The sequence below is a fragment of the Bos grunniens genome, chromosome 19 (genome assembly GCF_055505025.1).
Source record: "Bos grunniens cultivar Pamir isolate PY7600 chromosome 19, Bosgru_T2T1.0, whole genome shotgun sequence".
NCBI classification, from domain to species: domain Eukaryota; kingdom Metazoa; phylum Chordata; class Mammalia; order Artiodactyla; family Bovidae; genus Bos; species Bos grunniens.
Window position 1 is genome coordinate 4,461,081 of NC_141183.1, and position 20,183 is coordinate 4,481,263.

Here is a 20,183-nt window from a genome sequence, read left to right on the forward strand (position 1 = left end):
CCTTACCCCAGGGTCAGGAGCCCTGTGAACAGTACCACGCACCGCCGAGCTGGTGAAAGAAAGCTGAAGTTTCAGCCTCTCTGTTCTTGTTGATAGAGATAAAGCTTTCCATCGCTTCTGATCTGAACACAGTCTCTACTGGCTCCATGGACACCAGGCAGGAGGGCCCTCATTGGGGCCTGACTCGAAAAAGCAGGTAACAAACCTACAAAGCAATGAGATGCCCCGCCCAAGCAAGGCCTCTTTGTCTTTTCTGTACCCCTTCCTCGTGGCCATCAGTTCTTAAAAGCTCCTAACTCTTTTTGCAGAAAATGTAAAGAAAAGGGAAAGCAGCAATAGTAACAGCTTCATGCAGATCCAGAAAATAGGGAAGTTGCTAGAAGGGTGATAAAAAGCTTGATTTCATCTCTGTGAGAACTGGAGTCTGGAGATAATAATATCAGCAGAGAAGAGGACAAGGCATAGAAATGACCAGTGCCAGCACCTTCTCTCACAGTTCCTTCCCAAGAAATTCTCAAAAACAGACAAGTAGATAGGGTGTTCCTCACCCAGAGACGTTCCTTTCCTTTCCTAAGTTACTGAGGGTGAATCGCTTCCCTCAACCTGGGCTTCTCTTGTTCCACCTGAAAATTCAGAAATCTAGAGCCTTCCCTGCCTTTTAAGGTTTTCTTAGTTAAAGGGGCTAGAAAGGAAAAGCAGGCAATCTCTGAGTTGCCAGGTGCCCCTTATTATATGCAAATTTGGAGGCCCAGCTGGCTCCTGGAATTTCCTCCCAGGCCTCTCCACATTCTCCCCTTGGGGAGTGAAATTCATTTCAATGCTAGTTAAGACCCACCTTTCAAATTATTTAAGGCAATTAAACATGTAAAATTTCCATATCAGGCTCACAACGATGCTCTGGATGATATGAACAGCTCCACCTGCAAGTAGTCTTACAATTCCCAACATCAGTGACGTCTCTGATGGGTGAGAGAGGCCAGCCTCTGCTTATTTTCTAAAGAAAAACGAGAGAAAATAGAAATGAATGTGTTGTGCTAAGTTGCTTCAATCCTGTCTGACTCCCCTTGACCCCGCGGACTGTAACCCACCATGCTCCTCTTGGCTGTGGGATTCTCCAGGCAAGAATGCTGGAGTGGGTTGCCATCTCCTTCTCCAGGGGATCTTCCTGACCCAGGGATGGATCTGCCCTGTCTCCAGCATTGGCAGGCAAGTTCTTTACTACTAGCACCACCTGGGAAGCCCACATGAATATGTATAATCATATATAGTATGATTATGTTAATATATATGTACTTACCATAAAACAACTCAAGTTGACTTGAGTTAAAACTACTAAAACTTTGAAATGATAAAAAAAAAAAAAGGACCTACCTCTCCCCTAGGGGGAATCTATGCAAGTAGAAAACTAGTAGAATAAAGCAAAAATGAGCTTTCAAGATCTAGAAGATAACCTGCGGAGGAAGGGCATCCCACCTTCCCATTGCTCTGCCCTGCCCTGTACGGACTGTAGGATTGTAGTTGATGGAGCCAGACTGTATTTGGATTTGCATATTTGCTCAGAAGAATAGCCACAGAAGGTCTAGAAACTCAGCTGGTGTTTGACATAAATCTTGGGGCTTGGACCACACCCCCAGCCCCAGTCCAGGACCTGATGTGAATTGCACCGTCGTGATCCCTTTGCCTTTGATATGGAAGCTGGCCCTTCGCACTGGGCTCTTGGTGCTAAAGAAAACAGCCCTTGCGGAATCATATTTGCCTGCTGCCCTGGCTGCTCGAAACGCGCCGCTGCATTCAGGGTCGGTGTCGGTGGGGGTGAGTGGCAGGGGTCCTTTCTTCTTTGGGTTTGATACATCCTTCCTTCCGCTGCTCCTTGCAATCAACTGCTAGGAGAAGGAGGGGAGCAGGCAGGAGGGAGAACTGGAGGCTTCCGGAAGCCTCTCTCCTTCCACGCTGTCGCAGTTTGCCTGATAATGACCCTGGAGACTTCCACCTGCCCCCAGCGAAGGACTTGGTTACCGGCCTGAGCCCTTCCAGGCGTCCCCCCCGTCCTCACTTCCTCCTCTTCCTGCCCCAGCCCCCAGCCTCCTGCTGCTCCATGTCTCAGGATGCCAGGCTTGGGGCTCTGTAGCTGTGAGGTCTCCTTCCTTCACTGTGGGTCACCCTCACCCGCAAATGCACAGACTCAAGCAGTCGCATCCCTGGATTCGTTTTTGCATTTGGAAGCGAGCGGGTGGCTTTAAAGATAGCAGGTCGCTTATTCTTCTTTCTGTGGATAAATAATATCCCTGTGCACTGTGGGGAAAGGGCTTCTTCATGCATATTTTAAAACTGATTTAGAATTGGTTTGTTTTTCGTGTATAGTCTGTCTTGCCCTGGGGTCAGACAACCTAAACCCCAAACGTGGGGCTTCTGCAGGTTTTTTTTTTGGCTGTGCTGGGTCGCTGTTGCAGCACACGTGTTCTTTAGTTTCGGCATGTGGGATCTAGTTCCCTGACTACAGATGGAACCTGAGCCCCTGCACTGGGAGCATGGAGTCTCTGACACTGGAACACCAGGGGAGTTTCTAGAGTTTTTTTTTAACACCAAATTTCTAATGGCCAGTTTTTTGTTTTTTAAACTTTCCAGTTTTTGCCTGCACTGGGTGACACAACCTCTTTGCAGACGAAAAGCAAAGGCTGGTGATCGTCCTGGAGTCTCAGGCGACCTGCACCCCTCTACCTGCAGCTTGTGGCTGGTGGGACACACCCTGGAGCAAAAGCCCTGGTATGCAGAGAAGGTTTGTTGCTTCCCTTTCACTTTTTTATTGGAAGACTTGTTCTGGCGGGAGGCGGGTACACACCTGCAGGGTTGGGGACTCTGACTAGAGCACAAGCTTCCAATGCTTATGATTTTCGTGGAATCGGCCCCCTCTTTGCAAGTTAATTCCAGAGTCACACCTCTAATCCTGGCCTGTCATCTCGCTGATATGTGTCCTAAGGGGTCTGGGGCAAGAGCATATAGATGTCCAACATAACCACTACTTCTGCTGGAGAAAAACAACTGCAAGGGCATGTCCCACATAGAGCGGGCATCGCTGCAGTCTGCTCACTGGAGGGACTGATGCCGAGGCTGAAACTCCAGTGCCTTGACCACCTGATGTGAAGAGCTGATTCACTGGAAAAGACCCTGATGCTGGGAAAGATTGAAGGTGGGAGAAGGGGACGACAGAGGACCAAATGGTTGGATGGCATCACTGACTCAGTGGACTTGAGTTTAAGCAAACTCCCGGAGATGGTGAAGGACAGGGGAGCCTGGCGTGATGCAGTCCATGGGGTCGCAAAGAGTCAGACACGACTGGGCGACTGGACAACAGCGTAGTTGCAGTCACTAAATCAGCATGGGTCCCTCAGCCAGACCTCATGGGGTGCCAGGTCATGAGTACGTTACAGTTGCAATTAAAGTAAAAAGAGGAAAATCACCCTTACTTCCCAAACATAAATTTATTTATAACGTTATTTATTTATTCATTTGTTTTTGGCTGCGCTTGGTCTTCGTTGCTCTTCGGGACCTTTCTCTGGCTTCAGAGAGCCGGGGCTGCTCTGGTTGCGGTGCACGGGCTTCTCACCGCCGTGGCTTCTCTCGGTGCTGGGCACAGGCTCTAGGGCCCGCGGGCTCAGCCGTGGCAGCTCCTGGGCTCCGGAGCACAGGCTCAGTAGCTGTGGTGCTCAGTTGCTCTGAGACATGTGGGATCTTCCCAGACTAGGGATCAAACCTGTGTCTCCTGCATTGGCAGGTGGATTCTTTACCACTGAGCCACCAGGGAAGCCCTCTGAAACATTTATTTTTAACATGGCAGATAGTTCATAATAATATGAGCTACTAAGGCATGTGGAAGAAGCAAGAAAGGTCATTAGGATTAACCATCTTTGGAAGGTTTAAAGACTTGACACGCATCTCCAGTTGCTCTTCGTTGCCCACCCCCTTCCCTCTCTGGCGTGGGCCACACTCCTCCCACCTCTTCTGCTGCGTCATGTTGCTTCCCAAGGTCTCCAGCCACACATGTCCCGCTGTGTCCACTGCTTCCTGTGGACCCTGCTGCCAACATCCTTTTCTTGGTCCACCCAGCCCTCCAGTTCCACCTGACAGGCCATAGTCCTTGAACCTTCTGAGTTTGGTCTCTTTTTGAGGTTCTTTTTTAGTGCCCATAAGGAGCTTCCTCAGTGGTACTAGTGGTAAAGAACCTACCTGCCAATGTAGGAGACATAAGAGATGCAGGTTCGATCCCTTGGTCAGCAGGATTCCCTGGAGGAGGGCGTGGCAACCCACTCCAGTATTCTTGCCTGGAGAATCCCCATGGACAGAAGAGCCTGGTGGGCTACAGTCCATGGGGTCACGAAGAGTCAGACAAGACTGAAGCAACTGAGCATGCACAGTGCCCGTAAAGCCCTGTGATTCTAGACCAGCAGTCCTCAACCTTTTGGCCACCGGGGATCGGATTCAGGGAAGACAGTTTTTCCATGGGCAGGGTAGGGGTTGGGGGCTGGTTTCGGAATGATCAAGTACATTGCACTTATTGTGCACTTTATTTCTACTACTACTACATCCGCTCCGCCTCAGATCAGCAGGCATTAGATCCCGGAGTTTGGACACCGCTGTTCTGAGGCTCCACTCTTTCAAGCTCACTTCTGCTTGAAGGCAGAAATTAAGTCTAGGAATCCACAGCAAATACACATTTCCATCCATTGGTAGACGTGAGTGATTTCTCCCCCAACAATGAACATACATTAATTTTGCATTCAAAAATCTTACTGTTACTTTTAGTTTACTTTCAAAATCCAATATCCGAATACACCAAAGTGCTTCTCTTGAGTTTTTTCTTTTTTTCTCTCTTTTTTTTTCTTCTTCTTTTCTTTTTTATACTTCTTTTTATCTCTTGACTTTGCAAACTCTTTCCCCCATTCCACACCCCTGGATTCACTAGGGCAATTTGTCTTTGAATTTGCCACTTGGGTTTTTTTTTTTTTAATCAAAATGGATATGACATACTCATTGTGTCTCTACAGGTCAAACCACAGGACAGTGTGGCCAAGAATTCATTTCTGTGGGTGAATGGAAGGCCCATTTTTCATTTTCTTTGTGTTGGGGACTACTAACTTGATTAAATTTAGACCTTTTCCTGGCTAGGACCTAGTAACCCTCCAGCCATATTACAGTGAATTTTGAGAAACTTGGCCAAACATTGGGCTCTACCAGAATTTTACCTTTTTGGATTTCAGAATAAATAGGCCATCAGCAGAGCTGTGGATAACTTTTGATCACACAGGGAAGCACATTGTCATGGAATTTTTTTTCATATGTTAATATAATGATTTAATAAAGACATTTGGCACCGAAATAAGACTCTCAGAGACCAAGCATTCTGAACAATGAGAGGATTAAAATCAGCCTATAGGGGATATTAGCCAAAGTGTCTTTTCTGGCTTTGGTAAAACTCTTCCGTCTGTTTAGAGATAAATTCATTATCCTTAACTAAAAATCCTCCTGAAATAGATGTGGTGGGAAAAAAAAGTTCAGCCTCTGTTAGAAGACTTTCCAAGCAAGCTGAAAATCGCTTAGAGACAAAGAGGCAGGAGGGAAAAGAAAGGGCGGAATCTACAGATAACAACGGCCCGCCTTGGTGGTTTATCGGCAAAACAGCGCAGTTCGCAAAGTCTGGATCCCATTTCTTCGGAACTAAACGTAAATGTAGTGCCTGGAATGCTCCCAAATGAATAAATTCTTCGCTGATAATTTTTAAGTGAAGAAAGATCAACAGGATAGGAGTATGAGGGGGAGCTGTGGGCTGCAGAGTGTGTGTGTGTGTGCGTGCATGTATGTGCGTGTGTGAGTGTGTGTACACGCATGTGCCTGTGGGTGGATTGGGGAAAATACAGGATAAGTGAAAGTACTCAAATTTTCATCGGATGTGCCCGTCGGAGTGGGAATCCCCAAAACAAGAAAGGTATGCATTTCTTTGCATTTAGCTGGACATTTGGGAGACTGGTGGGCACGTTGTTTTTTTCTTTTTCTTTTGGACATGCTGTGCTGAATTCTGTCTTTCTTGGAAAATGCCAGTAGGTTCATTTCCTCTAAAAAGAGCTCATGCTGACTACTTGCTCTCGTCTGTTCCTGGTCAGTTGTCCTGTCTTATCCTGAGGACAGCAGCCCCACAGACCCAGACCTCTCTTCCTTAAATCCACTTCAGATCGTCTCTTTCTTTCTATAGGCTGATTTTCCTCCCTGGATGGTGCCCAAAATGATGCCAGTTTAGGGCAGGTAAGGGAATACACCATGGATCGTTTCTTTCTTTAATTTTCCTCCATCTCAGAAGGTCTGTTTTTAAAATTAATTTGTATTGTTGTAGTAGTTGATTGACAATGTTCTGTTACTTTCTGGGGCTTCCCTGGTGGCTCAGGTGGTAACGAACCTGCCAGCAGTGCAGGTGCAGCAGAGTGGTTCAGCTGTGCGTACACACACGTCCCCGCTCTTGTGGATTTCCTTTCCATTCAGTCAGCACAGAGCGCGAGTAGCGTTCCACATGCTGCAGTAGGCTCCTGCTGACTCGGTCTTACATATACTAGTGTGTGTGTGTCAGTCCCAGTCCCCCAGTGTATGCCTGCCTCTCCCTTTCCCTTTGGTAATCATAAGCTTGTTTCCTGCCTGTGACTCTTCATTTTGTAGACAAGTTGTCTGCACCACTTTTTGAGATTCCGTATACAAGAGATCGGGAGAAGGCGATGGCACCCCACTCCAGTACTCTTGCCTGGAAAATCCCGTGGACGGAGGAGCCCAGTAGGCTGCAGTCCATGGGGTCACTCAGAGTCGGACAGGACTGAGTTACTTCGCTTTCACTTTTCACCTTCATGCATTGGAGAAGGAAATGGCAAGCCACTCCAATGTTCTTGCCTGGAGAATCCCAGGGACAGGGGAGCCTGGTGGGCTGCCGTCTATGAGGTCGCACAGTCAGACACGACTGAAGCGACTTAGCAGCAGCAGCAGCAGCATACAAGAGATCTCATACAGCATTTGTCTTTCTCCACCTGACTCACTTCATTCGATATGACAATCTCTAGGCCCATCCCTGTCACTGCAAGTGGCATGTTTTCCCTCTTTTTATGGCTGAGTAATTTTGTGATGTCTTGCTGAGCACAGTCTGAAACTTCTACAGTGATGGAAAGAGCAAAAATCTACGAGAGAGCCGTGTTCACTCTCAGGATTGAGGTTACCAAAGGAGGAACAGTGATTTGTCTACATAAATCTGTCCACCAAGTCTTGAAAAGTCCTGCAGGGAACGCGATTTTTGGGGGGGCCTGAGGTTCTCCTTTAGCTTCTTTGTTTGAAAAATGAAGGAAAAGGAAACGGCCGTGGAGTCTGCTCTTCCTTCAACCCCTGGAGGAGAGGAAGAGTAGAAGAAAAAGGTTAACGAAGAAGGGACACGCGCCCTCCTCTTGCCTTCCCCTCTCCCGATCCATGGGCAAAATCTAATAAAGACGATTGAATTACCTGTCTTTTCCTCCCATTGAAATCCACTGCAGACTATTCAAATATTAGAACTCAGGAAATAAGGTCCCTCATGAAACCTTAGACGGCAACACAGGGGTCTGAGCTGGAGGTCTGCCTGACCGGGCAGCTCTAATTAAGAAATCACCCTGCTGAGCAGAACTTAATCTAAATAAAATATAAAAAGGAATTCAGTGAAAACCATTACCTCCTCCCCATACACCTCAGGAGAGCTTCCACTCCCCTCAGTCCTAACAACTTTCTCTCCCGGCACTGGGGAGCTCTGTGTTGCTCCGTGTGCTCGTGATACAATCAAGAATAAAAACCCAGTTCTTGAAGAGGAAGCTGGGTCTTGTGCCTGCCTCTTGCTGTTTGGCCAGACCTCCTAGGGGCCACATGCCGATGTAGTTGATGTTATTTTGGTTTGGAGGCGGGATAGGGGATAGGGAAGCGAGTAAAAAATCTGCCTGCAATGCAGGAGACACACAGGAGATGCAGGTTCAACCCCTGGGTCCGAAATATCCCCTGAAGGAGAAAAATGGCAACCCTCTCCAGTATTCTTACCTGGAGAATCCCCATGGACAGAGGAGCCTGGCGGGGCACAGACTGTGGGGTTAGCAAGAGTCGGACATGACTAAATGACTCAGCACAGTACAGTGCTCCTTATCAAAATATTTATGGCTCAAGATGGGAAAATTGGACTTCTTTTTCAAAGGTTAAACGAATGGAGAAGAGGAAAGAAAAAAGAGCAGAGGAAAGAAAAAGTAGTCCGAACACCCACGCTAGGTACAGAGAAATGATTGAAAAGAAACGTCTTTCCTATCTCTAAGCATGGCTGCGGGATCTCTGTTTTCTCCACATGCCCTGCCACACCAGTATCAGGTTCAGGAATAAAGAACGGAGGATGTAAGGGGAAGTCTGGATATGATGCTTAGAAAACGTATTCTTAAATCGCTGTGGATTCTCATTCTCTATCTTAACTGTTGGTTATCTGAGCACTTAAGTCAACTTTCCGTTACTTTTGTAGACATTATATAACATCTTCTTCCCCTACCCAGTCACCAGCTGTGAGCCAGACTCATCCCAGAATGGGGGTGGGACCAGCTTCAGCTGAATGGCTTTCATGCTGACATTTGAAAGAACAAATTTCCAGCTATTGAACAAACCTAAATTTTCTACAGTTATTATAGAACCATATCGATCTCAAGAAATCTGTGTCTCATTCTCTGTGAGACACAACCGTGATTCATAGGAATGTAAGCTGGTACAAACTTTTCCAGTTTTTAGCATTCATTGTAATAAACAAGGCAGAGTGTTTTGTGGCAGTAACTGTTAACCACCAAAATGATCTCATTTACTCTGGTTCTAGAAATATCTTAACACTTATTAATATTTAATAGTTATTAATAGTTATTTAATAGTTAAATATGCCTCCAACAGCACCAGAACTCGGTAAGTGGTGTTTAAATCTTAATATAAGATGAAGTGCTTGGTTGCAAAAAAAATGATGGCTAAAACTATGTTTGCCCTAAAAGGAAAAATCTGAGTTCAAAGGTGACAACAATTTGCTAGTTACGTTAAGCTTAAACATTCTGATCTGGAAAACGGGGACAATAGCAATGTCTCATAAGGCTATTCTGAAGGTGGGCTGGGGCCTGGTGGGCTACAGTCCACGGGGCCGCAAAGAGTCCGACACGACTGAAGCCACTGAGCACGCACACGTGCAGGCAGGTTGCTTGTGACAGCCTGAAATCTAACGTGAGTCAACCAGAGCCTCATTTAACAGCCTGTCTTCTGACCGGTTAAAGACAAGTGGTCCTCCAGTCCACAGAGCCCATCCAGGTAGGGACAGAAAGACACCAGTTCTGGGCTGTGGCCTCCATGACCATATTTGATGAAAGAGCAGTGAGAATACATCACTCTCATCTGAACAGAACTCAGTTACAAATATGTGATAAATGACTGAAACATCTTCTAGTGGACCTCTCAACTTCAGGTGTGATCAGGAAGAGTGAAACAGGCGTGCGAGTGGGTGGACGAGTACTGGAGAGGAACCTTCTTCTCTTCCTGAGATTCAGTGTAAGGAGAGCTGCAGCCCAGGGGGCGTTCAAGGCTGATCCTGTCAAGCAGGCCCTTCACCTGACATCTGCAGATCTGGTCCAGTGATACGCACCACGTGGCGTCACTGTCACAGTTGAAAGACATGACGTACACCGTGTGATGGGTCCCATGGCTGGTGCATAGACAGCGTGGACAAACGCTTGACCCAAGCACGTACCAGCTGCAGACCTACACTCAGACTCAACCTCCACTATCAGCTCTGTTGAAACAGTGCTACCCAAGAGGGCCAAACCTGCAGAAGGACAAGAGGAACGTTCTTGCAGAGCCAGTCTCCAGCTCATAGAAGGTGGTGAACTAAAACTTCACCATTTGCGTCTAAGTGATGGAGGGGAATGCTCCCTGTGGGGCTTTTAAATAACTGTGCTTTGCCCATGGCAGAATTCCCGGTCCTGAAGTTGCTTCCTTTCCTTATAATAACTGTCCACTAGGTAGCTTGTGGCCAGTGGGCTAAGAAACAGGCGGTTGGTGTCAGCCTCTCGAGATGCCAAGTAGAGAAGTTTTTCTCAGGTTTCTGGGTGGGTTTTGCAGCCAACACCCTTGAAAGGAAGCAGAGCCTGCATGCCACAGGCATCTGGGACACAAGGACCTACACAGTATTTTTGAAAAGTTCAGTATCGCTCGCCGATAAAGGGGCATTCAGTGCGGGCGAAGGCACTCCGCGGAGAGCGTGGAGACTGGGCTGCCAGGCGGTCCTCGGACAGCGTTTGCAGCCAGTTTTCTTTTTCCACCGTATCTAGAGTTGAGTAGGTGCCAAGATAGCTGAAAGCTTTCGGGGACACCCACAGACACAGATAGGGTGCCCCCCACTCCCCCAGCCCCTGTCTTTTCCATGGAACTTAGCAGCAGCGACCAGGGGCGTCATCACAGAGCGTTAATTTTTTCCCTTGCCTGGTTTCCCACATTCTGTGACCACTACGGAGCATGCCAGGGAAAATATTGAGAGCCTAGGTAAACGAAGGGGAACCCAACATTCACCAGTCTGGCCTTAAAATAGCCGGCAGAACGCCCCCATCCTGGAGAATACACAGGCAGTGACTGTTAACCAGTGGGCCCGGAGCACCCGCCCACCCCACCCCACCAGCTCGCCGCGATGCCCGTGAAAGCCTATCTCAGAGACAGGATAAAGAATAAGCCTTTGCTGCCGGGTTGCCTTTGCCCCCAGCCCACACTTTTGGTGAATATTAATGAACGTGCAGTGACCTGACTGATGCAAAGCCATGCGCGCCACTGGGCCGGATGGGGACCTTGGGATGGGGTAGGGGGTTGGACAGAGCAGTCAGGCAGAGACAAGGGTGTTCCTGGAGGAGAGTGGAGGCTTGAGGAGCTGCAGAACGCTCCCCAGGGCTGGGCACCCCAAGCAGAAAGAAAAAATTGCCTCCGTATTGACTATTGGATGCGCCGGGCCACAGCTCTAGAACTTGACTGCTGTGTCGTAAGGCTGTGGATCATGGATAGAGTTTGTGAGGTGGAGAGGAACTCAACAGGAAGAATGTAGATAAAGAGCACAGAGATGGGGAGGAGGGAATCTGGGGGTGAGGATAAGGAAGAGTGCAGAGTATATGCTGTGTCAGCATAATAATGTCTAAGTGCTTTACATATAAAGTTGCCAGATTTAGCAAATGAAAAATGCAAGATATCCAGTTAAATTTGAATTTCGGATCAGTAACAAATACATGTTTTAGGATAATGTCCCCTGACATGTTTGCACAGAATTATATTTTTTTAATCATTTTTATTGGAAATATAACCAGCTAAATTTGAGTTTTAGATAAACAAAGGATAGGTTTTGTTATAAATATGTCTCATGCAACATTTGAGAGAGAATCACACTAAAAAGACTGGTGTTTATCTGGAACTCAAATGTAACTGGGTGTCCTGTGTTTTAGCAGCAACCCTACGGCCGTCCAGGTGTTGCTGCCTCAACCAGAATAAAAACCCTTGAGGGCAGAGACGGTTTCTGCCAGGTTCTTCCTGCAGAACCTAATGTTGCCCATTCCACGCACTATTCTGCCACAGAACACGGTACTGAAAGGCATAATCACTGGGGTACGTGTGCATGGCTTATCATGAGCCGTGTGATCTCAGGCAAGTAACTTAACCACCGTTTCCTCGATGTTCTTGCCTTCTAAACGGGAAAAACGATAGCTGCCTGCCTTAGAGAGTTGTTACAAGGAAACAGTATGGTTAAAGTACTAACTCTATTCTAGGCTCATGGAAAGTACTCAGTGAATGTTAGCTATTGTTATCACTATTATTATTATTGTGTGCTTGTGTGTGCTCAGTTGCTTCAGTCGTGTCTGACTCTTTGTGACCTTATGGACTGTAGCCCGCCAGGCTCCTCTGTCAATGCGATTTTCTTCCAGGGAATCTTCCCGACCCAGGAACTGAACATGCATCCCCTGCATTGCAGGCAGATTCTTTACCGCTAACCATGGAGGAAGCCCCAGGCTGAGCTCTAGACTCATTAAATTTTCTCACAGACCAGGTTGCATTGAAATAACTGGATTTCTAAACATTTTATTCCCCTGTTTTGGTATGATTTAAGGAGATTTGCAGAAACATTGAATGCTTCACCAACTTAAAAATATTCCCTCCACCAACTTGAAATTCCCTCCAGTGAATCTTTTTGATTATATCTTCCTGCTGCTGCTGCTGCTAAGTCGCTTCAGTTGTGTCCAACTCTGCTACCCCATACATGGCAGCCCACCAGGCTCCCCCCAGAAGAGCATAAATTGGTTCACTATCTTTGGAAGGTAATTTGGCAACAGCATGAAAAATTACAAATCACATTCTCTTTAAGTAGCAATTCAATTTTCAGGATTTTATCCTGCAGGAATATTTGAACATGAACCAGGTTATTTATTCCAGCATTGTTATGAGACCAAAATATTAAAGTGACCTAAATGCCCATCACAAGGGCATTAGTTAAATCTGTTATGCTATTAATGTGTGTGGGTGTTCAGTCTTTGTGTCTGACTCTTTGTGACCCCATGGACTGTAGCCGGCCAGGCTCCTCTGTCCATGTAATTTTTCCAAGGAAGAATACTGGAGTTGCCAGAGTTTCCTACTTCAGGGGATCTTCCTGACCCAGGGGTCGAACTCGAGTCTCCTGAATCTCCTGTATTGCAGGCGAATTCTTTACCCCTGAGCCACCTGATATGTTATTAATACATCAATAGAATAAATGCAAATTAATAAAGAATGTGGACACTTTCAATACCGACATAGAACTCTCTAAAATATGTTTTTTAAAAAGGACAAGGCACAAGAAAGCCTGTAAAATATCATGCCATAGTGTTAAAAATTAGAGGGGCTTCAAGGAGGTACCCGTGGAGTATGGGTTGAATTCAGTGCCATTCTTCCAAAGAGTCATAGTACAGAAGGGAGAGGAGTCACTTTACAGGGTCAAGACCTGGCAAGCACTGCAAGTTCACACCATCAGCGGTCAGTCTTGGGGAGAGTATGTCCCTGTGATGGAATGATGAGAACAGACTTCATCTCTTTGGTCGTCCTCCCGAAAACCCATAACCCGGGCAAGCCATGACAAAAATATTAACCCAACTCAAAATGAGGGACATTTTACAAAATATTTGACCTCTTCCAAGCTGTCAAAGTCATCAAAAGAAGGTAAGTCTGAGAAACTATCACAGGCGAGAGGAAGCTGAGGAGATACAACAGTTAAAGACGAGGTGGTATCCTGGGTGAGATCCAGGAACAGAGAGGACATTGGGGTGAAACCAGTCGAGTCTGACAGGCTATGGGTTTTGGTTATTAACCACATGCTGACGTTGCTTCCTTGGCGGTGACGAGCGTACTCCAGGAATTTGAAGTTAACAAAAGAGAAAATGCGTGGTGGCCTATGGAGGGGCCCTGTGATAGCTTCACAAACCCCGTTTAAAGTTTCTAAAATAAAACACGTAAAAATGTAAAGGGGTTAGAGAGCACATTGGACTGGCCAAAAAGTTCATTCGGGTTTCTCCATCCAATGTAAAGGAAAAATCCACCAAACTTTTTGCCAGCGCGATCCAATGGCTTCCATGTCCATGGAACATTAGGCCCCAAACTGATGGTTTCCGTTGCCTCTGTAACTAAGAAGGATCCGAGTTATTGGAGGGGAAGATTTCACTGTATGCCCTTTTTTTTTTTTTGTATGCACTTTTTTAAAAAATCTTTTTACCTATATTGGAATATGGTCGATAACAGTGTTGTGAGGGGTTCAGGTGTACAGCAAAGTGATTCAATTACACATGTACTGTTCCTTCCCATATCTTTTCCCATTTAGCTTGTTACACAATATTTATGTACAGTTTAATATTTTAAATTAAAAATTGTAAATTTACTACCATTTAAAAATACTACAATTGACATTTTATAAAAATAAAACAGGATTTTTAATCCAAGTTGTTTCTAAAAGATGCATTAGTTTTGAGTTGCATTTTTTTTTTTTTTTTTTTAGTAACCCATCAAATCAGATTCGGAGAAGGCAATGGCACCCCACTCCAGTACTCTTGCCTAGAAAATCCCATGGACGGAGGAGCCTGGTAGGCTGCAGTCCATGGGGTTGCTGAGGGTTGGACACGACTGAGTGACTTCACTTTCACTTTTCACTTTCATGCATTAGAGAAGGAAATGGCAACCCACTCCAGTGTTCTTGCCTGGAGAATCCCAGGGACGGGGGAGCCTGATGGGCTGCCGTCTGTGGGATTGCACAGAGTCGGAAATGACTGAAGTGACTTAGCAGCAGCAGCAAATCAGATTCCATAATGCAGCAGATCAACTCCCAAAGAAGTAATTAACTTGGATTAATTTTTCATATTAAGAAGCGGTTGGCCCCAAAGTACAAGGCTTCAAGGACAATGGTACTGGGAATATACAAAGGGAAAGAAAGCCTTTGATAATGGTCTGAATGCATGCTTTTGCCCAAGGACACTCTGAGCACCCAGGTGACATGATGAAGGTACATGGTACCCAAGGAGGGACGGGAAACAGAGAAAATGCCCGGAGAGGGGGCTGGATGCCCCAGAGACCGACTCTGCTGACGTGACACACTCATGAGAGTCTCTCTCCACCTGCTGCCCAGCAGCCTCGACCCTGTATCATCCCAGTTCCACAACAAGCCTTTCTGTGCTTTGACCCTTAAGCCAGAGAAATGTACTAAACCATCAGACTTCTGCAGGGCACTCCAGACCACAGGAGAGCTGACTCTGGAGTCCTCCCTTCCTGCCCTGACCCATCACCCTTCTGTTTCAGCCACTGCTTAGCAAAAAAATCAATTGGGAGGTGACAATGAAGTGAATTCAAACCTGACTCCAGGAAGAGAAACCAAGCCCTTCAGGCAGAGTCGCAAGCTGGAGAGAAAGGACACAGGATTAGCCGGTCACCGAGCCGGCCGGGGGCCAGGAGCCAGGACACCCAGCAGGAGAGGCAGGGAGACGGCTAATCATTGACGGTGACACACTGAGCCAGCCCCGGGGCTGCAGTTTGGCTGATCGCAAAGTCAGAACAGAGCCACCGGAGACGGGGAAGGTGCTGTCGCTTTCACTGTGTCTTTCCACACGTATTGTAATTTTTTTTTTCAACTTGGAAATGCTCGTGGGGAGCCGGAAAAGGTAGGCTGGAGAACTCCTGGGGTCTGAGAGAGGAGAAACTGTGTCCTTGCCCGGCTCTCAGTCTGATTCAGATCAAGCAGCTCCCCAAGGGCATCCCGCATCAAAGCCACCAGCTAGGTTACCTTGTCCTGCCGCCGCCGTGGAAACTTCCCCACCGCCTCTCGTTTTCACTGCGCTTCAACGCCAGCAGCGTGCAGCCCTGCCAGGTTACACTAGCAATGTCCTCTCCCCACCAGCCACACCAGCTTCCTCGGTCCTAAACCCAGCAGCTGCCGAACAGGGAGCAGACGGGGAGAGATGAAAACACCCCTGAAAGTGGGTAACTGGGAAACCCAGGGCAGAGAGGCAGAGGAGCGTTAAAATCCTCTGCACTTGGGATTGACCCATACTCTCTGTTGACACTATGTGTAAGATAGATAGCTAATGAGGACATCCTGTACAGGGCAGGGAACTCCACCCGAAGTTCCGTGGTAACCTGAGCAGGGAGGTAGCCCAAGCCCGCCAGGCTCCTCTGTCCATAGGATTCTCTAGGCAAGAGTCCTGGAGTGGGTTGCCATTTCCTCCTCCAGGGGCTCATCCCAAGACAGGGATCAAACCCAGGTCTCCTGCAATGCAGGCAGATTCTTTACTGTCTGAGCCCCCAGGGCAGTCCATGTCATGTGAACTTGTATGGTTGTGAAGGACTGGGAAACGTGGCGTGCTGCAGTCCGTGGAGTCACAAAGAGATACAACTTGGCAACTAAATAGTGACAACAAGAAATGGTTGATTCATTTTGCTGTACAGCAGAAAGTAACCCAAGGTTGTAAAGCAGCTATACTCCAATACAGATTAATTTAAAGCAAACCTCCATGCTTCTCCCAGCTGATACGTGGGCAGCCTGCTTCTGCAATGCCCAGCCGTCCTGTGGAAATTCACAAAACAAGTGGCAAATGCAAGATGTTTGACGGGACCGTGTGCCCGGTTTCGGGGAGAAGATGGGACGTTCCCGCACACTGTGAAAGATGTTCTGGGAGATTTACCTGCCCTTGGGTCTCATAACCCTTGGCTTGTTGTTCTGAACTCTAGGCGTGAGTATTTACTTAGCACTTACTTTCTAAATTATTAGGAGTACTCTCATCACAATATTTAAATAACATTTGCTACATCAGAGGGCATGTCCTCGTTGAAGAATAGCCTTGTAGATTATTTTAACTCATAGAGCTGACAACTTGACATTAAGGGTAAGCATGTTTGCCATCCCCCCTTACACACACACACACACACACACCCTCTCCTCTCTTCCAGCAAGCCTTGCACTTGCTCCTGAGGTCTCCCCAAAGGGCATGGGATCTGCTGACCGCCAAAACAGCTGCTGTTCAAAAGGCTCAGCTGCTGAACTCCCTTTGGTTTGGCCAAAGCCTACTGCCCGAGTCTCAGGTTCCTTCGAGATGGCTCCGGGCAAATGCCCGGCGGGTCGTTCACCGCAGACCTTCTGCACCGTGTCCCCTGACCTATCTCATGGAATAGTGCAGAAGCACAGTTCCTCTATTGTTCTCTGACTTGGGGATTGAGGAAAGGGGGAACATGCATGCACACAAAACCTCCCTCGAAAAGATTAGCGTAATTATTAGCCAAGAGCGATGGTTATAAGCCATTCTGCTCTCAAATTCTCCCCAGCACCAGGTCACCTCAGAGGCTCTTAAAGCCCCAAACACGAGACAGTGTGCTCTGCATTTTGCCACGTAGTTCTAGAAGGCGACGGGCCATTGCTTAATGCTGCCCTCACCCACAAGGCTAATAAGCAGATGAAGTAAACAGTGAACAATGCATGTGTCTGAGCCCTGGGTCCCCACGCCCCCGTAAGTCTGTTAGAGGCAGATGTCTGGGGCCAGACGTCACTGGCAATTGATTTGCCCAATTTGGGCAAAATGCTTACTACAACCCTGCTATAGATTACAGCTCAGCTCGTGGGTGGTGCTCAATAGTGTGCTATCTCCCCCTGCAACTTTTTTTTTTTCGGCTGCTCGCTACAGCACGTGGGATCTTAGTTTCCTGACCAGGGATCAAACCCATGGCTCCTGCAGTGGAAGTGTGAAGTCTTAACCACTGGACCACCAGGAAATCCCACTCCCCCTTGCACCTTATGTGAATAACAACCATTGACCACTGTGCTATCACTCTGCTGGCCCATCCAGTCTCCTTTCAAGAGTTAGGGCTATGTTTCAGGAGGGAAATTAAATTGTTCCCAAACTTGGTACCCACATCCTTATACTGCAGACATATTTCAAACCTGTAATCACAGAGAAAATGAAGTCTTTAATTTTATCCCCCTCAATATATATTGATTACATAGATGATTAGGAGAGACATACAAAGAAAGTTTGGAGGATAGAAAGATTTGTGATATGTACGTGGCGGTGGTTTAATTGCTTGGTCATGTCCTCCTAACTCGACCCCATGGACTGTAGCTGGAGAAGGAAATGGCAGCCCACTCCGGTACTCTTGCCTGGAGAATCCCAGGGACAGAGGAGCCCGGTGGGCTGCTGTCTATGGGGTTGCACAGAGTTGGATACGACTGAAGCGACTTAGCAGCAGCAGCATGGACTGTAGCCCATCAGGTTCCTCTGTCCATGGGATTTTCCAGACAGGAATACTGAAGTGGGTTGCCATACCCTGCTCCAGGGGATCTTCCCGACCCAGTGATCGAACCCGAATCTCCTGCTTTGCAGGTGGTCTCCTGCATTACCTAATACCAATTGACTGATTAACTACATTTAAGTTACTGATAAATGAGACATTGAAAGAATTTGCCCGTTGAGTCCAGACTGCTGGTACAATAACTCTGTGAATATTCTACCCAAAAGAGTGCCTCCGTGTGTAAATAAATATAGAGGTGACCATTACCTACAGCCCAGGAAACAATTCCATCATTCCTTTATTCTTCAAATGTTACTGATTCCCTACCATATTAGGCAGGTTTCTCTTAGAGCAGCCATGTTAAAAATCCTGTTGTTTCCAGAGGAATCAGTACTGTCTGGAAAACACAGGCCTGGGAAAGAAACTCTCAATGCAGAGCAAAAAAAGAGGACATTTTCTATGTGATGCCAAATTGAGAGAGCTTTCAGGCATCTATGGTTCATTGCTGAGAAAACCTACAGATGTTAAACTTTGCACATGTCTATGAAATACATTTACAAAGTGTTAACTATAACCCCGTTCCTACGAATCCACGTCTTTACAGGCTTCAGCCTCATTTCTCACGCAGAAGGCTATCAGACAAGCTTCTGTTGACAGAAATAGAGTCTGGATATAAATGACCAAGTCACAATGATTATTTTATATTGCATGTTATCTACATGCACACATCCGGACAGAACAAGCAGTATACCACTCCTCGCATGTAACTTTGTAACATTCATAGTGTGTGCTAACACACACACACACACACACACAAGTCTTCCCCATATGGGAAATCTAATGTTTTAGTTAAACTCCAGAAAGCCTTTTTTGTAAAATTGGAATGCAACTGAAATTCTAGCTGAATTGGCTTCGCAAAATGGAGGTTAAAAATAATTAATAATAATAAACAGGTCATTTGGAAAGTACCTAAAATCCTGAGGCTAAAGGCATAAACATAAAAGAGCCTAATCGTATAGAATGTATACACACCACTCTTGAGAATTATTCATTGACGACAAGACAGATGGGAAGATACAGCTGCTAAAACAATTTTCTCCTTAGGATGCCTAGAACCAAGCACCTCATGTTATTACACTGACCATAAGCAGGATGGGCATTTTCGAGGCCTCGTAAAGGGAGTATCTGAAGCATGTCCATCACATTCAGTGGGGCCCGTGCACCCACAAACAGGCACAAACTCATCCAAACCTGATACTCCGCTCTGCAGAACTGGTATCATTTCATTCTGCTTTATTACTAGATCGAGTTCCCAGGAATGGTGAGGATGACCCACAGAAGGAGAACAAACAGCAGAGCAGAGCACAGCTTGGCTCCGATGAGGCACAGAGCTGTTTGTCCACCAAGAGGTCCGGTCTGTAGGGGCCCAGGGCACCAGCATCTGCATGTGGATGGACTCTCCAGAAAGGATGCTCCCTGAGTACCACTCATGGGCAGAAACCAGATCCACAGCTGGTGCCTGCTGCTCACGCGTGCCTGAGCTACGTCTCTTTGAAACCAGACAGGGCCGAGGGCTCCCTTGTTCACTTCTGGTGAATCTTGCAAATTCAGAGCAAGGGAGGGTTACAGACAAGGTGATGGTAGGAGGCAGAGGCCCAGCAGGGACCCAAGGCAAGAAAGCTTTCTTGCCAGGAGGAGAACCCTGTTATGTGCACACAGCCATTGCTCATTATCTCCCCAAATCCAACGAGCCCACCCCGCTCGTTCATGCACATCAAGGCAATTCCTTCACAGGGTTTGGCCTGCCTCTCCCATAACAGCCAGCCAGATAGGGCGCTGCTGTGAGGCTGCGGTCACCACCAGTATCTAGACCGTGGCCAAAGGAATAGAAATAAGAATCACCACCTAATGGTCTGTCTGAGGAGAGGGAAAACAAGTCCCGTGCGGCTGACACAGCTCTAAAACCCAGGCAGCTACTCACCTAGATCTGGCAAGAGGATTGACCAAAAACATTAGGTTCAACGTCCAGACTCAGAAGGAGCAAAATCCAAGGGGATCTAACTCGGCCATGCTCTGCCCTGTCCCTCGGTCTAGCCGACCCAGGACACGACCCCGATGAACGCAGCCCGGTTGTGGAGAGGGAGCCGGGGGTCCCACCTAGGCCTGCTTCTCCTCCTCAGGTCCGAGCCGCAAGCCCCAGCGTCAGTGTGCCGAACGCCCGCTCCCGACATTGAATGAGCCCACAGAATACCTCGATCTGATCTTTTATAGTGCTTTGTTTATTACCTGTGTGCCCTTATTTCATAAGGGAACTGAGA

The 20,183-nt window shown here is 47.1% G+C and overlaps 1 protein-coding gene and 1 long non-coding RNA gene across 30 annotated transcripts in view; one reads left to right on the forward strand and one right to left on the reverse strand.

The window, feature by feature from the left end:
* LOC147350972 (uncharacterized) overlaps window positions 1–20,107 on the reverse strand; it is a 142,097-nt gene extending 121,990 nt beyond the window's left edge. For 16 of the 23 annotated variants that reach the window (XR_015146796.1, XR_015146790.1, XR_015146791.1 and 13 more), the window contains exons 1-3: window positions 19,847–20,107; window positions 1,089–7,407; window positions 836–994 (exon numbers count right to left, since the gene is read on the reverse strand). Coding sequence is in view for 2 of the 23 variants with exons in the window: in XM_086355174.1 (XP_086211300.1) it covers window positions 19,847–19,878 (32 nt within the window). In the remaining 21 variants the exon portion in view is untranslated. Of the gene's footprint in view, window positions 1–835; window positions 995–1,088; window positions 7,408–7,521; window positions 7,687–15,370; window positions 15,518–19,846 lie in introns of all 23 variants that reach the window. The other 7 variants (XM_086355174.1, XM_086355173.1, XM_086355182.1 and 4 more) reach the window with 5 other exon arrangements.
* On the forward strand, window positions 60–19,909 carry LOC147350973 (uncharacterized). 7 transcript variants are annotated; one of them, XR_015146809.1, is made up of 4 exons: window positions 60–196; window positions 2,626–2,763; window positions 6,245–6,294; window positions 19,169–19,909. It is a non-coding gene; the product is annotated as an uncharacterized LOC147350973 (long non-coding RNA). The 7 variants fall into 7 exon arrangements; XR_015146806.1 differs by having other exon boundaries at window positions 2,626–2,776; window positions 19,169–19,907; XR_015146805.1 differs by lacking the exon at window positions 19,169–19,909 and adding an exon at window positions 7,187–7,519 and having other exon boundaries at window positions 2,626–2,776.
* Window positions 20,108–20,183: the final 76 nt, after the last annotated feature.